This window comes from Camellia sinensis, chromosome 8 (genome assembly GCF_055761805.1).
Source record: "Camellia sinensis isolate YWXY chromosome 8, ASM5576180v1, whole genome shotgun sequence".
NCBI classification, from domain to species: Eukaryota; Viridiplantae; Streptophyta; class Magnoliopsida; order Ericales; family Theaceae; genus Camellia; species Camellia sinensis.
In genome coordinates this window covers 172,325,501-172,346,962 of record NC_138968.1, presented here as the reverse complement: position 1 = coordinate 172,346,962, position 21,462 = coordinate 172,325,501, and the positions used below count along the sequence as shown (strand labels likewise).

General features: G+C 32.7%; 1 protein-coding gene and 1 long non-coding RNA gene across 2 annotated transcripts; both read left to right on the top strand.

Moving 5' to 3' along the window:
* The first annotated feature begins 368 nt into the window (after positions 1-368).
* LOC114282736 (uncharacterized) lies at positions 369-4,236 on the top strand. The gene is made up of 2 exons (XM_028225478.2): positions 369-776; positions 3,023-4,236. The coding sequence occupies exons 1-2, from the start codon at positions 465-467 to the stop codon at positions 3,578-3,580; spliced, it is 870 nt and encodes a 289-aa protein (XP_028081279.1). The 5' UTR covers positions 369-464; the 3' UTR covers positions 3,581-4,236.
* Positions 4,237-5,982: 1,746 nt separating this feature from the next.
* LOC114282706 (uncharacterized) lies at positions 5,983-10,154 on the top strand. Its single transcript, XR_003636339.2, has 2 exons — positions 5,983-8,105; positions 9,947-10,154. It is a non-coding gene; the product is annotated as an uncharacterized LOC114282706 (long non-coding RNA).
* Positions 10,155-21,462: the final 11,308 nt, after the last annotated feature.

The window sequence follows — 21,462 nt, the reverse complement described above, 5'->3', positions numbered from 1 at the left end:
ATTGATTTTTTTTAAAAAAAAATTCAAAAAATGTGCCAAAAAAAGTTAAATAAATAATAAAACGATTTGCTGTAATTCTGAGGCTCCGTTTGGCAAGTTGGGTTGGGGGCTTTTTTGCCTATTTTAGCCACAAAAGACAAAATAGGCTATTTTAGCCACAAAAAACAAAACATCACATCCAACCCATAATCATTACACTCTTCTCTCACAAAAAAAGTCAAAAAAGCCAAAAAGCCAAAAAACCCTTCTCAAACCAAACTTTTTAACCCAAACTAAAATAGTTAAAAAAGCCAAAAAACCAACCCACTTCCCAAACCAAGCCTCAAACAAGCATAAAACAAGTTCTTTAACCTTATCCTGATTGGACTTTAAATTGCCATAGTCTTGGGGCTCTATTTGCGCTTTCAAACAACAAAAACAAAACCGTACCACATAACAATTCTCTCTCACTAAAAATCGAACCGATGAATTTGCTAAGGATCCTTATGATAATCTCTTCAATATTGTCGATCTCCATAGCTTCTTGTAACCCAGATCATGGTGCTGATGAACTAGCCACCCAACTGAACCATGATGAATGTGTAGCAGAGTTGGGGGAATTTTCATCTTCTCTAAGTCTAGACCCACCAAATACAAATGGGCAATCTTCAGATACTTCTTCTTCAGCCATCGTCCACCATGACTCATCAGCCTCAACTTCATTCTCCGATTGTGAACAAGTTCGTGGAGACCAACCCCCAATCACCACCGTCGCTGCCGCACAAGACCTGTGTCTGGTAAGTGATCTTCCACATTAGGTGGGTAGATGACACTTCTTTTAAATGGGTCCACAAACAGATTAAAATTTGTGAGCGTGTGAGGAATCGGATGAGTCCAATTTTAGAATAAATCAAATCGTTTCTCACGGTTTTACAAAAATTAAAACTGGAATTGATTAACCGGATCAAGATCGAATTATAGAAATCGATTTGATTCACTTCGATTATTTGGTTTTATATGATGGATTTTGATTGATTAATAAGTGAATAATTAAAAAACAAAATAGTCATTGAAAACCGACCGATAGGGGGGTGGGGGGTTGTTGAAGACTGGGCCGGCCCTAAAACATTTGTCATCTAGCAGCGACAATTTTTATATTTTAAATTATTTTCGGTAAAATTTTTAATAAAAATTTATTTGTCTAAATGTTGAGCTGCAAAATTAATTATTAAATTTATAAATTCAAATTTTGTTAATATATATTCTTTTAATTGATAATATATAACCTTAATTTTTCTTTTGACATGGTTGGGTTAAGATAAAATTTTATTGATTTTAGTTTGAAATTTTATTCACAGAAAAAGTGGTCCAAAGTGAGGGGCCCAGTGGTCCAAAAAGCGGTCATAAAAAAGTGGCCAATTGGATTACGTATCTCCTCCCACCAAATTTTGTCGGGTCGATTCTGGGGGTATTTTTTGTTTGGGAAATGCTACAAACCCCGGTGGAGTGACTCTACTGACGATTCCAGTGACGTGTCGTACTGGGGTTGGTCGAAAATTAAAAAAAAAAAATTTGTCAGGTCGATTCTGGGGTATTTTTTGTCCAATAGAAGCGGACCGGCAGCATCCCCCAACTGAGGGTCTGAGTCATTTTTCTTTTTGTTTCGATTCATCGGCTTATGCTTTAATCGACACGCTACTCCCTGTGTAGCGGATGGGTAAAGTGCATTTGTGCTCCAATAATAGGTCCTTTCCTCAGTTAAGGCCTCGTTTGGATGTAATCTTTTTTAGTTCAGAAGTGAAAAAATTATTTAAAAAATTAAAAAGCTAATAATTTATACTAAAAAGTTAAAGTTTTTTTTTCTCTTTATTTTTTGTACATATTTTTTAAAAAAATTAAAAAATTATTTTAAACCAACTAATTTTTTTATATTATAATTTAATTAAAAAATTAAAAAATCATTAAAAAAATTTGTTCTGAGAGGAGGCCGAAATTTGATCATTATCCGAAAACAGGGCCCACAGACACGACACTGTTTTTTCTTCTTTTCACTATTTGATTTGACGTTACATCCGTAGTTGTTGGACCGAAAATACGATATTTAGGCCTCCTTTGACAAGAGGTTATTTTAGTCAATTAGTCAAAAAATTATTAAATTAGTCAAAAAGTCAACAACTCATACCAAAAAGTCAAAGATTTTCTTTTCTCTCTACTTTTTGTACATCTTTTCGTAATTAGCTAAAAAGTCATCCCAAACATACAAGTTTTTTTTAGCTATCTTTTTAGCCAAATAGTCAAAAAGTTACTAAATTAGCCTGTTCCTAAACGAGGCCTAAGGTTTTTTTTTTTTTATTAGTTCTGTATTCGGGGGCCTATTTTACCAAATCAACAATGTATTATTAGTAATGACAAATTAGATATTTTAAGTATTTTTCTTTGCTAAATATATATATTGGGTTATGTTGAGAAATTAATTAAAAATTATTTTTTATTAATTCATTTTGAATCATATTATTTTTTACATGTTTTTTAAAAAAAATTAAAAAATTAATTTTTAATCATGTTTTTAAAATAACTCATTATGTGAACTCATGTTACATTTTCAAGAGTAATAATATATAAATAAAAAATTTATGTATAATAGTGTGACTCATCATGAACTTTTCACTCAACACAAAATCTCATTCAAAATAGATATATTTACAATAATAATATTATTACATTATTTTTATAATTTTTTTTATATAAATTTTATGTATATTTAAAAATTTTCGTTAAAAAATTAGAACCTTACAAATTAGGGTTTAAAGCAAAGACTTTTAAAACCGGCCCTGTGGAAGGGGTTTAATTATTGTTCTTTCCACTTGCATACGGAAACTCTTTTGAAAATTTTGTGTATGGTTAAGTGATTCCCTGATGTTAATGCGAGCCTTGACTTTTGAAATTGGAATCAGAACCGAATTGGTGATTTTTTTAAGACCTCTATTTGTGATTTGTCATGCTTGTTTGGTTTCTAATACAATTATCATATCCTTAAACACAGGAATCTGGGACTAGTGATAATGAAGATGGTGAAGAGCTACTGAAAAGAGGCCAGGCTTCCCAGCAGGACAGCACAGGGAGGATGGAGACAAGAACTCGAGCATTGGATCTGGGATGGACTTTCCTTGGCCTTACTTTCCAAGCATTACTGTGTCTGGCGATTTTCCACTTCCAGGCTCCATCTCGAGCATTGGATCTGGGATGGACTTTCCTTGGCCTCGCTTTCCAAGCATTACTGTGTCTGGCGATTTTCCACTTCCAGGCTCCATCAACGCCAACGTCAACGTCAACATTGTCTTTTTTTTCAATGTGGTTTTACCTTATTGGGGCTGCTATGCTGATGATTGCGATGCCGTTGCGCAACGCATACCCAACCGTTGCGCGCATTGGTGAGCAGATTGGCATGTTCTCTGTTGCCTTTGGGTTCTTGATGATGACTGGAATCCTCCTTCCTCATAGATTGAATTGTTTTGTGTTGCCTGTTGCTGGTGATCTCCTCTTTCTTGGGTTTGTATTTGCCCGTGCAAACATGAGGCAAAGACGATATCCCTCAGTTTGAAAGGGAAAAATGCTTGGATCCTTTTTTAAGAGGGATGAGGGGTCACTGCTGTGCATGAAGCACAGTGCCTCCATTTGAGGTGTATTATGGTCTTATTTTTATGATCCAAACCGTTCATTTTGTAGGGTTTGTTGAGTACTTCATGCCTACCAAAAATCATATTAATCGGATATCAACAACTATATGATCGACAACCAAAAAAATAAATAATAAGTTTTATTTTGAGAAATAACATAAATAATATGCAATTTGATCATATAGTTTTTGACATCCGATTAATATAATTTTTGGTAGGCATGAAGTACTCAATAAACCCTACAAAATGAACGGTTTGAATCATAAAAATAAGGCCATAATACACCTCAAATAGAGGCACCACAGTCACTACTGTGCTTCACACACAGCAGTGAGCCTTATCCAACAGAAGTCTCAATTATTGTTGTTTGTAAAATAGCTTAAAAATTGAGTTTTTTTTTATTTTTTAATTTATTTTTTGAAAAAAATTTAAAAAATAAAAAGATTATGTAACTCTAAAAAATTAAAAAGACAAAAAATTGACTTTTAACTCAGATGTCAAAATAGGCTGTGTGGGTGCATATTGTGCAAGTTATTTTAATATTAAATATTTTATATAATTATTTATTTAATTTGTGATAGACGATGATTACTTGTATTAATATGTCAGCAATGGTTAGTGGCCCGAAATTTAGTGGTTCGAATGGCTCGAAACTGTCAAAACGATATCGTTTTGACAATTTTGAACTATTTGAGCCACTGATTTTGTGACCCTCAAATATTTTTCTTAATATATTTATTTCAAGAGTTCGTAACCTTTTTTATTTAATAAGACTTGCACAATTATCATTGAAAGTTTGAGAATGTAGTATATATGTTGTTGAGTTGTTCATATATTATGGTCATTATGCACATAACGTATCAACTATTATATGTGGATTAAAGTGATGAATTATATATGATATTGAATTGTCATATAGTGATGGTGGTTTATAGTTGATTCAATATTGTACTAACTATGTGACTCTTCATGTTTTGGTGGATACAAGGAAGTGTACATGAAAAATATGAGTGTGTACATATAATTTATATTGTGTTTGTACAGAAATAGTTAGGCAACTTATAAAAGAATTTTTGTTGTCTAGCTTTAGACTCACCTACTTATGTAAGGTTGATTGAGTCAGACTTCGTTTGGCAAGTGACTTTTTTAGTTAAAAATTTAAAAAGTCACTAAAAAAATCAAAAAACCAACAACTCATACAAAAAAGTCAAAGATTCCACTACAAGAAAACCTGGCTAATAACACAGAGGTTTTTGCGACGGGGTGACTACCGTCGCAAAAAAGGGTTTTTTGCGACGGGAAATAGTTACTGTCGCCAAAAAAAGAATTTTTTGCGACGGTATATATTTGCCTTCGCCAAAAGACGACTTTGCGACGGCGTGTATCTACCGTCAAGAAACATGGACTTTTGCGACGGGGCGTATTCCGTCGCTAAAGATTGTAAAAAGAAATTTGCAGAAACATTGGCGACGCACGGTATACCGTCGCAACAAACGTCTTATTAGCGACGGTTAAATGTTACTGTCGCAAATGGTGGACCATCTGCGACGGCAGAAGCCCATCGCAAAAAAACTCTGGTAAAACGATGTCGTTTCATTTATTAATTACGCTCATTTGCGACGGTTAAAATATACCGTCGCAAATAAATAAAATTTGGTATCCCGCTGTTCTATCCCATTTCGCGGTCAAATTCCTAAATTCCTCATATCTCCAAAATCCCTAAAATCGAAATCCCTCAAACCGAAATTGGTTCCTAAATTGCTCAAACCGAAACTTGAATTCGAGGACCCTAAAATCATTCCGCCTCAATCATTCCTAAATTGCTCAAACCGAAATCCCTAAAATCTCCAAAATCCCAATCCCTAACTGTTAGTAGAACCAAAATCCCCGAAATCCTCAAATCAAAATCATTCAAAATCAAAAATCTCAAATTTGTTCCATCTCCTGTGACCGACGAGGGTGAACGACGGCCTTCGCCGGAGTGACGAGCAGCAGTGACTGTGAACGACGACCTACGACCGACTGTGAATTTCTTAAAGGTCAGTGCATTCCTTCTCATTCCATCTCCTGTGAATTTCTTAAACATGAAAAAGAGAGTGTAGGTATCATTATATGATTTAAGAAGAGTTTTGTTCTTAAATTGTGACCCAAATTAGGGATTAGAGGGCTGATCATGAGTGTAGGTATCATTATATCATTACAAGCTCTCCATCGTCATCGTCTTCCTCGGCGAAAACCCAGAATTCTGACCCGAATTAGGGATCAGAGGGCTGATCATGAGGCCATTTTTGAGGTTGTTCCTTCTCTCATAAAGCTTGAATCCTTGTTTTTTTTGACCTGTGCTTTTGATTGGTGGGATGTAGGATTTGGAGGGCGGCGGATCTGCAGTGGAGGACGGTGGTTTGGAGGCTTGCTTGGCAGTTTCCAACGATCCGGTGAGCATTTGGACGACTTGTTTGAATGTGGTGGTGTCGGCTTGGACGAAGGTTGTTGGGTAGGGGTTGGATTCAGATCTGGAGAGAAGGGGTTTTGGGGTGAGAGGAGGGGTTTGAGAGTGGAGGACTCCATTGCTGTTAGTTCATGCTTGTAATTCGAAATATGCTTTCTGAACATATCAGGTTGTATAGTCAAACCCGTCCTCCATTTTAAAAAAAGAAGAAGAATTGGCTGCGAACATATCAGGTTGGTCTCTTTCTGATAGTTTCTCTGTAGATGCAATTCATATTATTGTGTTGCTGCTGTTTGAGTTATCATACTTGCATTATAACAGTTTTGTGCTTTAATGGAGTTGTCATTCAAATTGTCTAATTTTAGCATCATTATTTTTAGTATCAAATTAGTATAAATTTTGACATTTCTATAAACAGTTAGATGTATTTTATAAAAATTGAAGAGGGGTTACAAATATGAGGTGATGGTTGTGTTGGAAAAATGATATAAATAGTGGAGCAAAATTATCAATTTTTAACATTTTTGTACTGTAAAATATTAATATCAATTAATAGTTCTCATCATCAATTGATAGAGGGGAGTGTCTGCCATAGTTTGGTATTTCATCAAAATTTGTGTAGAGAGAGACAAAGAGAGTGGAACAGTATTTTGGTTTTGCTTGAAGAGATTCTCATCTTAATCTGACTTTTTCCCACGTGAAAAAAGAAAAAGAAAAAATAAATAAAAGGTGTTGGTTGCCTGTGAGAGTTAGGCTTGGAATGACATTGATTGGGTTGGGGGGGATGCCTTTGATTGAACAGACCATATGGGAAAAATGATGAAAGTGAAAGTGAAAGGCCACACACATTGACACAGGCTGGTATCTTTGTAATTTTTTTCAATCATGGTTAGTTAGATTTATTATACATCCCTCTTTTTGAAGTCCCTATATATATATATATAGTTTTAAAGGTCAAAGTTTAGCACAATTATGTCTAAAAGATGTGCCAAACTCTCATAATAAAAATTAGTTTGGTGAATTGATTATTATTATCGGTCCATATCTTCTTTCTAATATTTCCAAATTGAATTAATAACTAGTAGTTTATTTTTAATTAAGTGGTATGCTTTTGGCCTTTAGTTTGCTTCCTCTGTTGTAAATGGTATCACATCATATATATATTTGAATAAAAATTATACCAGGGAATAGGGGAGGCGTGCCATGTGTCCTATGCATTTTTTGCTCTGTTAGACACCTAGACAGAAATGGACAGAGTGTCGACATAGATATAGTTTATAAAGTGCAGGGTTTTAGTTGAGAAAAATTAAAAATTAAAAGTTTAATTTGTGATTAGACAAAGCCATGGGTTATTTGTGTAATTTCCCCATCAAATATTTATTTTGTGTTTTGTTTGGTTCTTGGATTTGTAAAAGGAAAGAAAAAGAACATGGAGAAGATACGAAAATTAAAATGAAGTGAGCGATCTAAACATATCTGAAGACGAAGTGCTAGTCATATTTGTTTCCATCATATTTGTTATATATTAATCTTTGTCTGGCCAGTAAATGTGCCATGAGAATGATGCACTTCAGTAGTAGTGTTTAGGAGATTGCTAAATCCACAACCGTTATGGCTGCATCCAGATTCCACAGCCTCCTTTCTCATGTCGGGTCCACCTATGTGAGAGGGAACAATGTGGGTAAAGCCTAAAAGTTATGATTTTAGCAGTGGCATTGTTTTGTATTTTATCTGTTTAGTGGCACCACAGCAGCTATCATCTACTCAGCCACCATGCCTACCATTGGTGCGCCCACCATCAGTGGCACTACCATTAGAGGAGGCATCACAGCGAGCACCATCAGAGGGGCCATTAGTGCCACCGCATCGACCCCCATCAGTGGCACCACACCAGCTGTCAGCTACTCAGCCTCTAGGCCTACCATCGGTGCGTCCACCATCAGTGGCACCGCAGCAGCTATCATCCCGACTAGAGTCATCGGCTTATGAGCCATCCGCAGGTATATAAATTTGCTTTGATTTGTATGAAAATTATTTAAATATATATTTATTTGTGGGAGAAGACGGAACTCCAATCGGGTTCCTGGTTTGGGAGTTAGAGCCGTATTTCGATTTAGGCAAACTAGTTCCTTAAGAAACTTAAATTCGAGGTGTTAACACCCCAAAATCACCAAATGGGGTCGGATTGGCACGAAACTTGGCACACACGACCGCCTAGACACGAGAGACTTGTGGGAGAAGACGGGACTCCAATCGGTTTCCCGGTTTGGGAGTTAGAGCCATATTTCGGTTTAGGCAAACTAGTTCCTTAAAAAACTTGAATTCGAGGTGTTGACGGCCCAAAATCACCAAAGTGGGTTGGATTGATACGAAACTTGGCACACACGACCGCCTAGGCACGAGAGACTTGTGGGAGAAGACAGGACTCCAATCGGGTTCCCGGATTAGGAGTTAGAGACGGATTTCACTCTAGGCAAATTAATTCCTTAAGAAACTTGAATTCGAGGTGTTGATGCTCCAAAATCACCAAACGGGGTCGGATTGGCACGAAACTTGGCACACATGATTGCCTAGCCACGAGAGACTTGTGGGAGAAGACGGGACTCGAATCGGGTTCCCGGTTTGGGAGTTAGAGCCATATTTCGGTTTAGGCAAACTAGTTCTTTAAGAAACTTAAATTCGAGGTGTTGACACCCCAAAATCACCAAATGGGGTCGGATTGGCACGAAACTTGGCACACACGACCGCCTAGGTACGAGAGACTTGTGGGAGAAGACAGGACTCCAATCGGTTTCCCGGTTTGGGAGTTAGAGCCATATTTCGGTTTAGGCAAACTAGTTCCTTACAAAACTTGAATTCAAGGTGTTGACGGCCCAAAATCACCAAAGTGGGTCGGATTGATACGAAACTTGGCACACAAGACCGCCTAGGCACGAGAGACTTGTGGGAGAAGACAGGACTCCAATCGAGTTCCCGGATTAGGAGTTAGAGACGGATTTCACTCTAGGCAAACTAGTTCCTTAAGAAACTTGAATTTGAAGTGTTAACGTTCCAAAATCACCAAACCGGGTCGGGTTGGCACGAAACTTGGCACACACGACCACCTAGGCACGAGAGACTTGTGGGAGAAGACGGGACTCCAATCGGTTTCCCGGTTTGGGAGTTAGAGCCATATTTCGCTTTAGGCAAACTAGTTCCTTAAGAAACTTAAATTCGAGGTGTTGACACCCAAAATCACCAAATGGGGTCGGAGTGGCACGAAACTTGGCACACACGACCGCTTAGGCACGAGAGACTTGTGAGAGAAGACAGGACTCTAATCGGTTTCCCGGTTTGGGAGTTAGAGCCATATTTCGGTTTAGGCAAACTAGTTCTTTAAGAAACTTAAATTCGAGGTGTTAACACCCCAAAATCACCAAATGGGGTCGGATTGGCACGAAACTTGGGCACACACGACCGCCTAGGCACGAGAGACTTGTGGGAGAAGACGGGACTCTAATTGATTTCCCGGTTTGGGAGTTAGAGCCGTATTTCGGTCTAGGCAAACTAGTTCCTTAAGAAACTTGAATTCGAGGTGTTGACGCTCCAAAATCACCAAAAGGGGTCGGTTTAGCACGAAACTCGGCACACATGATCGCCTAGGCACGAGAGACTTGTAGGAGAAGACGAGACTCGAATCGAGTTTCCGGTTTGGGAGTTAGGGTCGGATTTCTATCTAGCCAAAATTATTTACTTAACTATCTTTGTAATTATATAGTAATTAATTTTTTATGTTTTTTTGTAATTAAAATATTAATACATAATTATATTGTCATTAATTATTTTTATTTTTTATTTTCAGATATTTCCTGAGTAGCAGTTTGTTTCTTGTGGAATGCAGTCGTGTGAAGATTGCGACAAACTTTTGTTTATGAAGAAAACTTTTATTTTTGATTTACGTTATTTAGATTTGTAAACAACATTATATATGTATTATGCAAAATTATGTAGTTAGATAATTTTGATGATGTGTTGTTATGAATGGAAGAGTACTTTAATTATGGATGAAATTTTATTTATATACAGGAATTTTTATATTATTATATAGTTATCGATTTTTTTTTAGCTATTTTTATTTAATACAGGTAATTTGCATATTTTTAATAATTTTATTGCTGCATTTTTTGTTAGAACCAGGTTTTTGCGACGGTAGCGTAGCCGTCACCAATGATGATGGCAATATGAACAAAAGGCCTTTACCGACGGTACTTTCACCGTCGCAAATAATATTTTTAGAGACGGCACACTTTTCTGTCGCAAATAACAGTATTAACGACGGTATTAAACCTGTCACAAATAACCATTTTTAGCGACGATATTTTTACCGTCTCAAATAAACCCTTTTGCGACGGTATTTTCCCGTTGCAAATAACCATATTAGCGACGGTATTTTAGTGCCGTCTCAAAGTCTTCAAATTTTTACACATTAATTGCGACAGTATTTTGCCGTCGCTAAAAGGCATTTTTGCCGTCGCCAATATTTTTGCGACGGCGTTTATCGTCGCTAAAGACCTTTAGTTACCCCTTTTTTGGCGACCCCCCTATTACCGTCGCTAAAAGCTATTTACCGTCGCAAATAAGCTTTTGAGACGGCTTCTTTGGTATTGGCGACGGTATTTTACCGTCGCAAAAAAGCGAATTTTTTGTAGTGTTCTCTTTTTTCTCTACTTTGTGCACATCTTTTCGTAAAAAGCTAAAAAGTCATCACAAACATATTAGTTTTTTTTAGCTCATATTTTAACCAAATAGTCAAAAAGTTACTAAATTAGCATGTTCCCAAACGAGGCCTCAAAATGACTAAAAGTCAAGCTATTATATCATGAGGGGGACATGTTAATATTAGGGGTGGGCGCGGGTCGGTTGCGGCCACGAAACCTCCAATCCGCCATCCGTCCGCCAGATTGGCGGATTGAAGAAAATCAATCCGCATCCGTCCGCCAATCCGGCGGATGTGGATTGAGCGGATTGGCGGATGGATGCGAATCGGTTTGGCGGTTTAAAATTTTATAAATTTTCAACATAATTCAACTTGTGCACTTCCTTAAAAAAAAAAAGAAAAAAAAAGTATTACAGTCAATAATTTAAAAAAGTATTACAATCACTGTATGCCTTATCCAAAAAAAGAAAGTTTGAAACTTTAGAATACCACGATCACTGTATGCTTCATCCACATATTACAATTACAGCATGATTCATCCCTATAAAGTATTACAATCTGTGATTCTTAAAATATAATAACAATTCAAACCACCAAAACCATAAACAGAGCAGTAGTAGAGATTGAATGTCTCTATATTGTTACATCTACATATGTTTTTGAAAACAAAAACCAACCAGCATATATCATATTTTTTATTTATTATTTTTAGAGTTAGATTTAAAAACTAAAAAATATAGATGAATAATATGTTTATTTTTTTCAATTCAAAAATATATTCAAGTTGAAAACTTTTTTTCAACAGAATATTTAAACTCTTTTTCAATTGAAAACACAAACATAATATTTAAACAAATTGAAAATACAAAGTCTTATAAATTACTACAGGTGCTCGCGATTTGGCGGTTTGGCGGTTCGGCGGTTCGGTTGCGGCCAAAAAATCTCAAATCCGCCATCCGTCCGCCAAATTGGCGGATTGGAGAAAATCAATCCGCAACCGTCCGCTCATCATCACGCATCCGTCCAAAATGCGGCGGATCGGTTCGGTTCGGTCGGTTTTGGCGGATCGGTATATCCGCTGCTCACCCCTATGTGATATTCTATTACATCGGGAAGTGGTAGTGTAACCCATCGAGAAGGGCTTAAATATTAAATTTTTTTAATAACAAAATTTGAGTCCATATGTATATAAATACTAAAATTACTAATTTTTTAGGACAAATTACATATGCCTCCCTCGAGATTTAGCTAAATTACATATACTCCCCTGAGGTTTCGAAAATCACAAATGCCCCCCAAGGTTTATATTTTTATAACAAATTATCCCCTGAGGTTTATATTTTCATAACAAATTACCCCCTGATTTGTTATGAAAATATAACCTTCAGGGAGGTATCTGTAATTTCTCAAACCTTAGTGAGGTATCTATAATTTTGCAAAATCTCGAGAGGATATATGTGATTTGCCCAATTTTTTTTTAACTCATGCTGTGCATGGATCATTTAAAATATTAGGTGATAAATTTAATTTGATAACATTGTATTAGTGATTGAATGGACTATAATTTTCTTGTTCACAATAATTATAATATTGTACTCCTTAAGCAATTTCATATGGTTTCTATAATCGATATAAATCATAATTATTCACATACGCAAAATACTCCAAATTTTGAAAACCCACTGTATAAGTATTATTATTAATTTATTCAAACTTTATGTTGACTTAGCAGATTGGAAACAAAATTAGATCTATTTTAATTTAAAAAAAAATATTTCTCTAAATGCACTTATAGCTAGTATAGCTAACAATATTTTAAAAACAATTCATAATTTTACAAATATATATTCATTATTTTTAAATAACTCATCCCTTCAATTGTTTTTTTATAAAATTTTCAATAAAACTTCATTTTTATGTTACTAATACTACAATATTTTTAGATGGAACTTATATAAGAGCTTGGGGATTCTTATTAACAATGAATAACTGTTACGAAAATTAAGGGGTTGTTTGGTTTTTGATTTGGGCAAAAAAAATTATAAAAAGATAAAAAAAAGTCAAAAAATCATAAAAAGATAAAAAAAAATTTCCTATTTCAAAGCTAAAAGTTTCAAAAAAGTCAATTAAAAATACCAAATGAACAAAAAAAATTTAGATTAAAAAGTCTAAAAAATTTAAAAACCAACTAAAAAAAATCATTTTCAAATGAAGGCTAACTGTTACTGTGAGGTCGATGCAATCATCATCGTTGATTAAGGTAACAATGAACTGACAGTGCACGTGGTTTGGTTTTCATAAATTTATTTTTTTAATTTGTTTTTAAAAAATTAAAAATTTATTCCGTAAAAAAATTAAAAGTACTCATCATTTTAATATAGTTTTATTTTTTTGGAAAGAAAAAAATTTACAAAAATTTAAAAATATATTTTTAATATTTATTTTATCAAACTAATTTCTAGTTTTCTAAGGGTTGGTGTGGCAAGGGCTCATTGGGCTTTTTTTGGCTCAATGAGCCATAAAAGACAGAATAGGCTCATGAGTCACAACAGACAAAACATCTCATCCAATCCCATAATCATTACACTCTTCTCTCACAAAAAAATTAAAAAAGTCAAATAGCCAAAAATCCTTCCCAAACTAAGCTTTTGAGCCCAGGCTTATATAGTCAAAAAAGTCAAAAAGCCAAAAAGCCAACTCACTTCCCAAACGGAGGCTAAATAAAATTTGAAATTTTTTTCTAGAGATTAGATCTCGTCTAAGAATAGACTATTTTAGCGATTGTTTTATTTTTTTGGTTAAAATATAAAATAAAAAAAAATTAGTATGTTTGTAATATTTTTTAATTTTTTATAAAAAAATATACAAAAAATAAAGCGAACAAAAAACTTTAAATTTTTAATATAAATTATAATTTTTTTATTTTTTAATAATTTTTTAACTTTTAAATTAAAAACATTACATGTCAACCGAAATCAAATAATATATCAAAATTCTGAACCCATACATGGATGGTGAGTAATCAATAGGAAAATGTTTGAGGGTCATAATTTTTGTGGCTCAAATGGTTCAAAATTATCAAAACGACGTCGTTTTGACAATTTGGAAGTTGTTTTGTATTCAAAACGACGTCGTTTTAACAATTTCGAACCATTTGAGTCACAAAAATTGTGACAGTCAATCATTGCTGTAACCAATAATATCTCAAACTTCTGAACCCGCGCATGGAATCGAGTAATTCAATTTAAGGCGGTTTAGGAATTAATTTTTTAAATAATTTTTTATGAAATGATGAGTAAGAAAAATAAAAAGAATAATTTAATAATTTATAATATTTTTTAACAACAATGATTTAGACCACTAAAAAATACATCACTAATAGCACTAATACATTGGAAATGACAAAAAAAAATAATAAAAAAATAAAAACAAGGCATAGAAAGTGGATGGGGCCCACTGCCACATCATTAGTGCTCCCTTTAATGATCTTTTTTTAGTGCTCCCAATCATTTTTCATTTTTTAAACTAAAAAACTATCTTTCTGAACACCCCCTTACTCTAGTAGGTCTGTAGAAGTGAACCTAGACTTTTTAAAAACGATTTTGTAATTAAATAATCAGAAATGTTTGGCATTTTTTTTTTTTTTTGAGGTTAACCCTTAATTTAATTTTGATTCTTGATATGTATATGGGATCCATTTATATATACGTGGATCTCATATTTTAAGTGGTTGGGATGAGAGTGAGAGTTGTGAGAGTCATGTATGTGTAGGCATTTCTATCACAATTGTTAGATAATAGTTAAATATATTTTAAAAAGGTACTTACTCGTAGGTCCTAACAAGTGGATTTATTATCTAAAAGGTCCTATGAAAAAAATTTGTTATAAAAAAAGTTATTAATTGTAAATTTTAGCAATAATTTATAAAGATCATGACAAAATAGAAAGTCACTAATTGTCAATTTTTAACGACGTATGTAAAAAATTATCACAAAAAAATTATTTTTTGCGACAATTTTACCAAGACTTATTTTTAATAGAACTTGATGAAAATTAAGTCCAACTATTAAGACCTATTGATAATTTACCAAAATGATTGGCAAGTGTCACTATTTATTATTGAGAAGTTATTTAAGCTCGAAATATTATAGGAAGCTAATGCCACACATTGAGTTAGGGTGCTTGCGAATTGATTTTTGACACTTCGAAGATTTTGATTCGCCCGTATGATTATGGTTTGAAAAAAATTGAATCCGCAATCGTTTGCAGTGCGAGTTGTGATTTGTATGGATAAAATTCATAGATGTGCAAACGATTTGAGAATTGGGCTTTTTCTTTTAAAAATCCATTAACTATCTAGTACTCAATAACACAATTAAAGTAAAACAATTCTAAATTCTAAATTTAGCTAAAAGTAATTCTTTAGTTGCTTTTACATTCATTCAAAAACCAAAATGTAATAATAATAACTAATTACGAACCAAAATAAATTATTGTTAAACTTCATCCAAACCCATTAAATAAAATAAAATAAAAACATTTGCAAATTCACAAACTCCACAAAAAATAAAAATTATATAATTTATTTAATTTTCAATTTTCATAGAAAATCTGAGTATTCTTTCTCAGAATTTTCTTCAAGACAAAAAGAAAAAAATAAATAAAGGTTTTATACCATTGTTTTATGGTCTAAAAAACAAAGAAAATAATTTGTGAAACAAATCTTGAAACTTTGTCTAAAGACAATAGAGAACTCAAATGTTGAGAAGGATTTCGAGATAGAAAAAACTTGTCACTAATTTTATCTTTTCCTTCTACAAAACTTATAAAAAAATCTGAATGTCCAAATTTAAAAAATATATATATATACTAGCGTATGCCCGTACCTGAAGGTACGGTGTAAATAATATTAGAATTAAAATATAATTGTAATCTCAACACTACTTAAATTTATTTTTTAATTTGATAAAATTACAAATTTATTTTTAAATTTTGGAGTTCTCACAAAACTCCTTACGTAAACTCGCTTTTACTTATATAATATATAACTAGATAAATAGATGTGCCTAGCATACATACAATTTCCACGGGCATACATACAATACTGCTTTTGCTTATATAATTATATGAAATTGTATGTATGCTTGTAATGTCCTAGTGTATTGCGGGCATACATACATTGTATGGAAATATGTGTAAAATATATTGAACAAAAAGGAGAAAATAAAAAAAATAAACAAATAGAGAGAAAAATAAAAAACATGAGAAAATAAAAAGAAAAGAGAGATGAAGGTGGGATCACGGGATTATGGAATGATATGTGAGAAAAGGAAAAAATAAGAGAGAGAAGCGGGAAAATAGAAAATGTACATGCAAGATATTTTTGAAAAAAATATCCTAACCGTTGTTTTATAATTTGAATAGTTCTGAACCATGCAAATGTCCTAGTAGGACAAATGCGTGTAGAACAAATTCAAAAACCATCCTACTTTATTATATAGATGTTGAAGATTCATATGAGTTCTAAATTTACGAAGTCTATCAGGAATTCAATATATTTAAATATAATAATTAATTGTTCAAATTCATTTAATTTGTATACTATAAAATTCATTAATTTAATCTCCACTACACACAGTAAAATCTGGCTCCTAATTCTTGAATTACAAACTTTTTCATATAATATAAATAAAAATAAGTGAACGAAAATGAGAAAATGAAAAAAATAAACAAATTGAGAGAAAAATAAAATGGGAGAAAATAAAAAAAAAATAAAAAAATAAAAAAGAGAGAGGAAGATGGGATCATAGAATCATAGAAGGATGGGTGATAAAAGGAAAAAGTAAGAGAGAAAAGTAGGGAAATATAAAATGTATATGTATGATATTTTTTGAAAAATATATCTCAGTCGTTTTTTATAATTTGAATAGATCTCAGTTGTCCAAATATCCTAGTAGGACAAATGTGTGTAGGACAAATTCAAAAACCATTATGCTCTATTATATAGATGTTGAAGATTCATATGAGATCTAAATTTACTAACTCTAGCAGGAATTCAATATATTTAAATATAATAATTAATTGTTCAAATTCATTTAATTTGTGGACTATAAGTGTCACGACCCGCTCCCCATAACCAAGGGTTAAGTATCGTAATGGCTAGTAATTGAAGTTACCTCCGGCCAATTCTTGCACAAATTAATAAACGCGAGCGGAAATAATATTCGAGTGAGGGTACCAAAATAATCATTGGAATTTCTATTTTTATTACAAAATTTATTGACCCAAAAGGCCGATATTTACATATAAAAATATCATAAAAGTGTTGTGTGTGTCTATTCTGCAGTTCCGCGTCTAAGACTTTCCAAAAGCTATTTCTGAATTGTATTGTTTCCTGAAAATTGGTAAACAGCTATAAGCACATGGCAGAGTGAGAAATATTATGCCAAGAATATAAGAGACACAAAATAACCATGGATAGTTATGTAACTAAAATATTTAAGATAACTTAATCTGAACAAATAATCATTTAAGTAACAAAACTGAGATTATGTAAATAAATAACCATAACCACGATACCGAACAAACCAGAACAGAGGTCACAAGAGTAACAATCAGAACAAAGATACGGATTCAAGAGGTGGCTCATACAGATTATAGAGGTGGCTCTCACAATAGTGTAATACTTATCTCCGCACAACACTTTGCTCCGTACAGAACAGAAGTCAATAGATCCATGGCTATAGAGGGTCACAAGGTGACCAAACAGAAGCCAATGGTTATTTAAGTCCCCTAAGGCATAAGACTCCCGCGGTAGTACTTACAAAACATAATTGTTTATAAGGTCATTATCAAATATTCTTTAAAATTTAAACAAATATATCCATGGGTTTCATTTTAACAAATAAAGTTTAGAAATTAATCCACGTAATTGAAATATTTTATAAAACATAACGTGTATTAATATAACTCATAAAATATAACTTATATAAAATAAATTATGGTAAGTCAAAATATACGTACAATATATTATGGTAACTCAAGGTATAATATAACTCACTTTAAAATTAATACCTCACTCTTTCTTTCCACTACCAAAGACCCTTTCATATTCCTGTATTTTCTTCCCCTATCCTTCGTTTCTTATTCCTTAACTTGAACATCTCCTCCCTATTTATAAGGAGTTAATTCGTGAGTCCCAAGCCAAGTTTGTGGCTCTATTAAGGGTTGGTTTGGCATAAACTTAATACAAAAAGTCACTATCCTATTTAAGTCACATCATCTTATTTAAATTATATCACCTCTCTAACACATCACATCAAACCCAACCCAAACCCAACCCATATAAGCCAATAAATAAAAAAATACACTTTTTTAGAACATTCCAAACCAACCCTAAGTTTTCTCCCTCAATTCAGGTTTATCCATCAGTGAGTCACTACACCTATATATAGGTAGGCAACTAATGCACAAGTGACATCTGGCAAGGCCAGATGTTGTCTCCAAATTGAAGGTTACAAATTTTCCATTTATATTTACACTTTAACTCTTAAATTTCTTACTAATTATATTATTTTATAAAATTACACATAATAATACAAAATAAATCATATATTTTCCCAACTATAATTAAATAATATTAGTATAAATTTTACAGAATAATTTGGATTGTTACAATAAAATTTATTAATTTAATCTCCACTACACACAATAAAATCTAACTCCTAATTCAGGGATCATAGAATTTTCCATATAATATGAATAAAAATAAGTAAACAAAAAGGAGAAAATGAAAAAAAAAAAAAACAAATTGAGAGAAAAATAAAAATGGGAGGAAATAAAAAAAATAAATAAATAAAAAAGAGAGAGGAAGGTGGGATCATAGGATCATAAAAGGATATGTGGGAAAAGGAAAAAGTAAGAGAGAAAAGCGAGAAAATATAAAATGTACATGTAGGATATTTTTTGAACAATATATCTCAGCCGTTGTTTTATAATTTGAATAGATCTCAGCCATCCAAATGTCCTAATAGAACAAATGGGATTGCAGACTTTTCCATATAATATGAATAAAAATAAGTGAACAAAAAGGAGAAAAAAAAAAAAACAAATTGAGATAAAAATAAAAATAGGAGAAAATAAAAAAAAGAAGAAGAGAGAGAAGAAGGTGGGATCATAGGATCATAGAATAATGGGTGAGAAAAAAAGGAAAAAGTAAGAGAGAGAGAAGCGGGAAAATATAAAATGTTCATGTAGGATATTTTTTTAAAAAATATATCTTAGTCGTTGTTTTATAATTTGAATAGATCTCAGCTGTCCAAATGTCTTAGTAGGATAAATGTGTGTAGGACAAATTCAAAAACCATCCTGTTTTATTATATAGATATATAAAGATACAGGCGGATGAGTGCGGATGCGAATAAAATTCGCAATCCATCAACAACCCGCAAAATAGAAAAAATCTTAACCCGTAACCAACCTTAACAATTTTGCAAAACCATCCAACTAAGTGCGAACGATTCAGATTAAATAATTTTCACGAGTGGAATAATTTTTTGTCCAGCCTTGCGTTGAGTTTATGGTGCCACGCATGTTGGGTTTAGGAAAAAGGTTGGGACCCTTTTTGGGAGCCCCCATCACCCCCAATGTAATGTGATTGACTAACTTTTTTTTTTTCTTCTTCTTTTTCTTTTTCTCCTATCTCTAGTTGACATGCGTCTGTGGAATTGCAAGGGTAAAAAAAAAAAAAAAGAGGTCTGTGTTGTGTTTATATGACAATTTTATCCTTCCCTAAATCGTCTCTCATATCACCCTAGCGTTATGTCTCTTTACACACCATCTCTTCCTCTTTCATTCTTTTTTTTTTTGTCCCCTTTTTTTCTGCTTCTCTCTCATCAATCATTTCACTATTTACGAACCCAATCACCTCTCTTCTTTCTCTCTTTCGATCTTATGACTCCGTTTGAAAATTTCACTATTTTAATTAATTTTTAATTTTTTTTATAAAAAATGTATTAAAAAAATATGATAATTTGTAATGACTTTTTAATTTTTTAATAAAAAGTCAAAGTCTCCAAATCTCTCCCTACTCCATTTTCAGCTAAAAATTCTATGGACTCAACTCAATCCTATACAAGAGGTGAGTCGAAAGTTTTACCACAAAAAACACGCTTACAAAATAGCACATTACTATCCAAGAAAAAATTAGACTCAATTTTCAAGTTTAATAATGTGGTAATCAATTAGAATGTCTCTCATATATTCTCTAATCATCAACAAATCATATCACTTACACATCATTGAGTTTAAAAAATAAGTTTAGAAAGTAAACTTATATATATCATTTTCCTACAAAATATTGCCTAGTTATTTTGTATAACACAATACAAAAAATATATGGAAAAAGGTTGAGACTCCCTTTTCCTTTGACCCTCACTACCCCTAATAAATTGAGATTGGCCAACTTTTTACTTTTTGTTTTTTGTTTTTTTTTTCCCCTCCTATCATTCACTGACATGTGTCTGTGGGGATTGTGGGGGTCAAGAAAAAAGGTTTTTTTTTTTTTTTTTCCCTCCTATCATTCACTGACATGTGTTTGTAGTGGTTGTGGGGGTCAAGAAAAAATGGGGTCTCTATCATTTCTAAAAATATATATAGGACATGTAAATAATAAAAATACATGTAACCATAATAGTAATACGGAATCAAACCTTCCAGGATATTGAATTCAATACAACTCAAGAATAAAACGAACATACTTTTGTCAGACATTGAATTAAAGAAATTGAGAAAATACTCTTAATAGTTGAACCTTGAATTCTTAGCTCACCTTCTTCTCTTTGTGTCTCTTAATTAGGATGATTATAGAATTTAGAGTGATGGAAAAATACTTATTTCAACAAAGTGGAGTCACCCATCCTTATATAGAGGAGAGAAGAGGGCCAGATAAACTCTATCAGAAGAATTTCTATCCATCAAGGTTTCCTTCTTATCTTAGAAGAGTAAATATATTAAAATTCTAATTACTGAACTTTATTTCAAATATTGGATTTATCTAATTGTGGAGTCCAAATAAAATAAAACATGTAAAAAATATCTAGGCTATTGGGTCACACTAGAAAATAAATCCAACATTCTTCCACTTGGCCCATTAAGTCGATTATGACGTAACTATGAGGTTTTTTTTTTTTTTCTTTCAAAATATGCAATTTAAAAATAAAAAAAATTGACTCATTGGATTGCATACTAAAAAATTTGACATGTGATCACGAAATTTTAAATAGCCAATAAGTTAAGATATATTAGAGACTGTAATACTGTAATTACTTCAGATTATCGATGTGAGTTATAATGGTTATATAACATTTATGTCATATTTTCTTCTATGCACCACACCATCGATAACCTTCACTAACCCAGTTCATTATCAAGATATGTAATTATTTGCTTGAAAGCCCTTGTAATTTGTCTTGTTAAGACATTTCCTGTTTATCAATATTCAGATTAATGTGTACACACACTTTTAGAAACAGGAAAAATAAAAACAAAATTATTATTGCACAAATAGTTTCAAATAAAAATAAGCACTTAAGATTAACCATACATATCATGGGTTGCTTAAAAGACCCATACTGATAACATGCTCTTTGTATGTCTTTGGT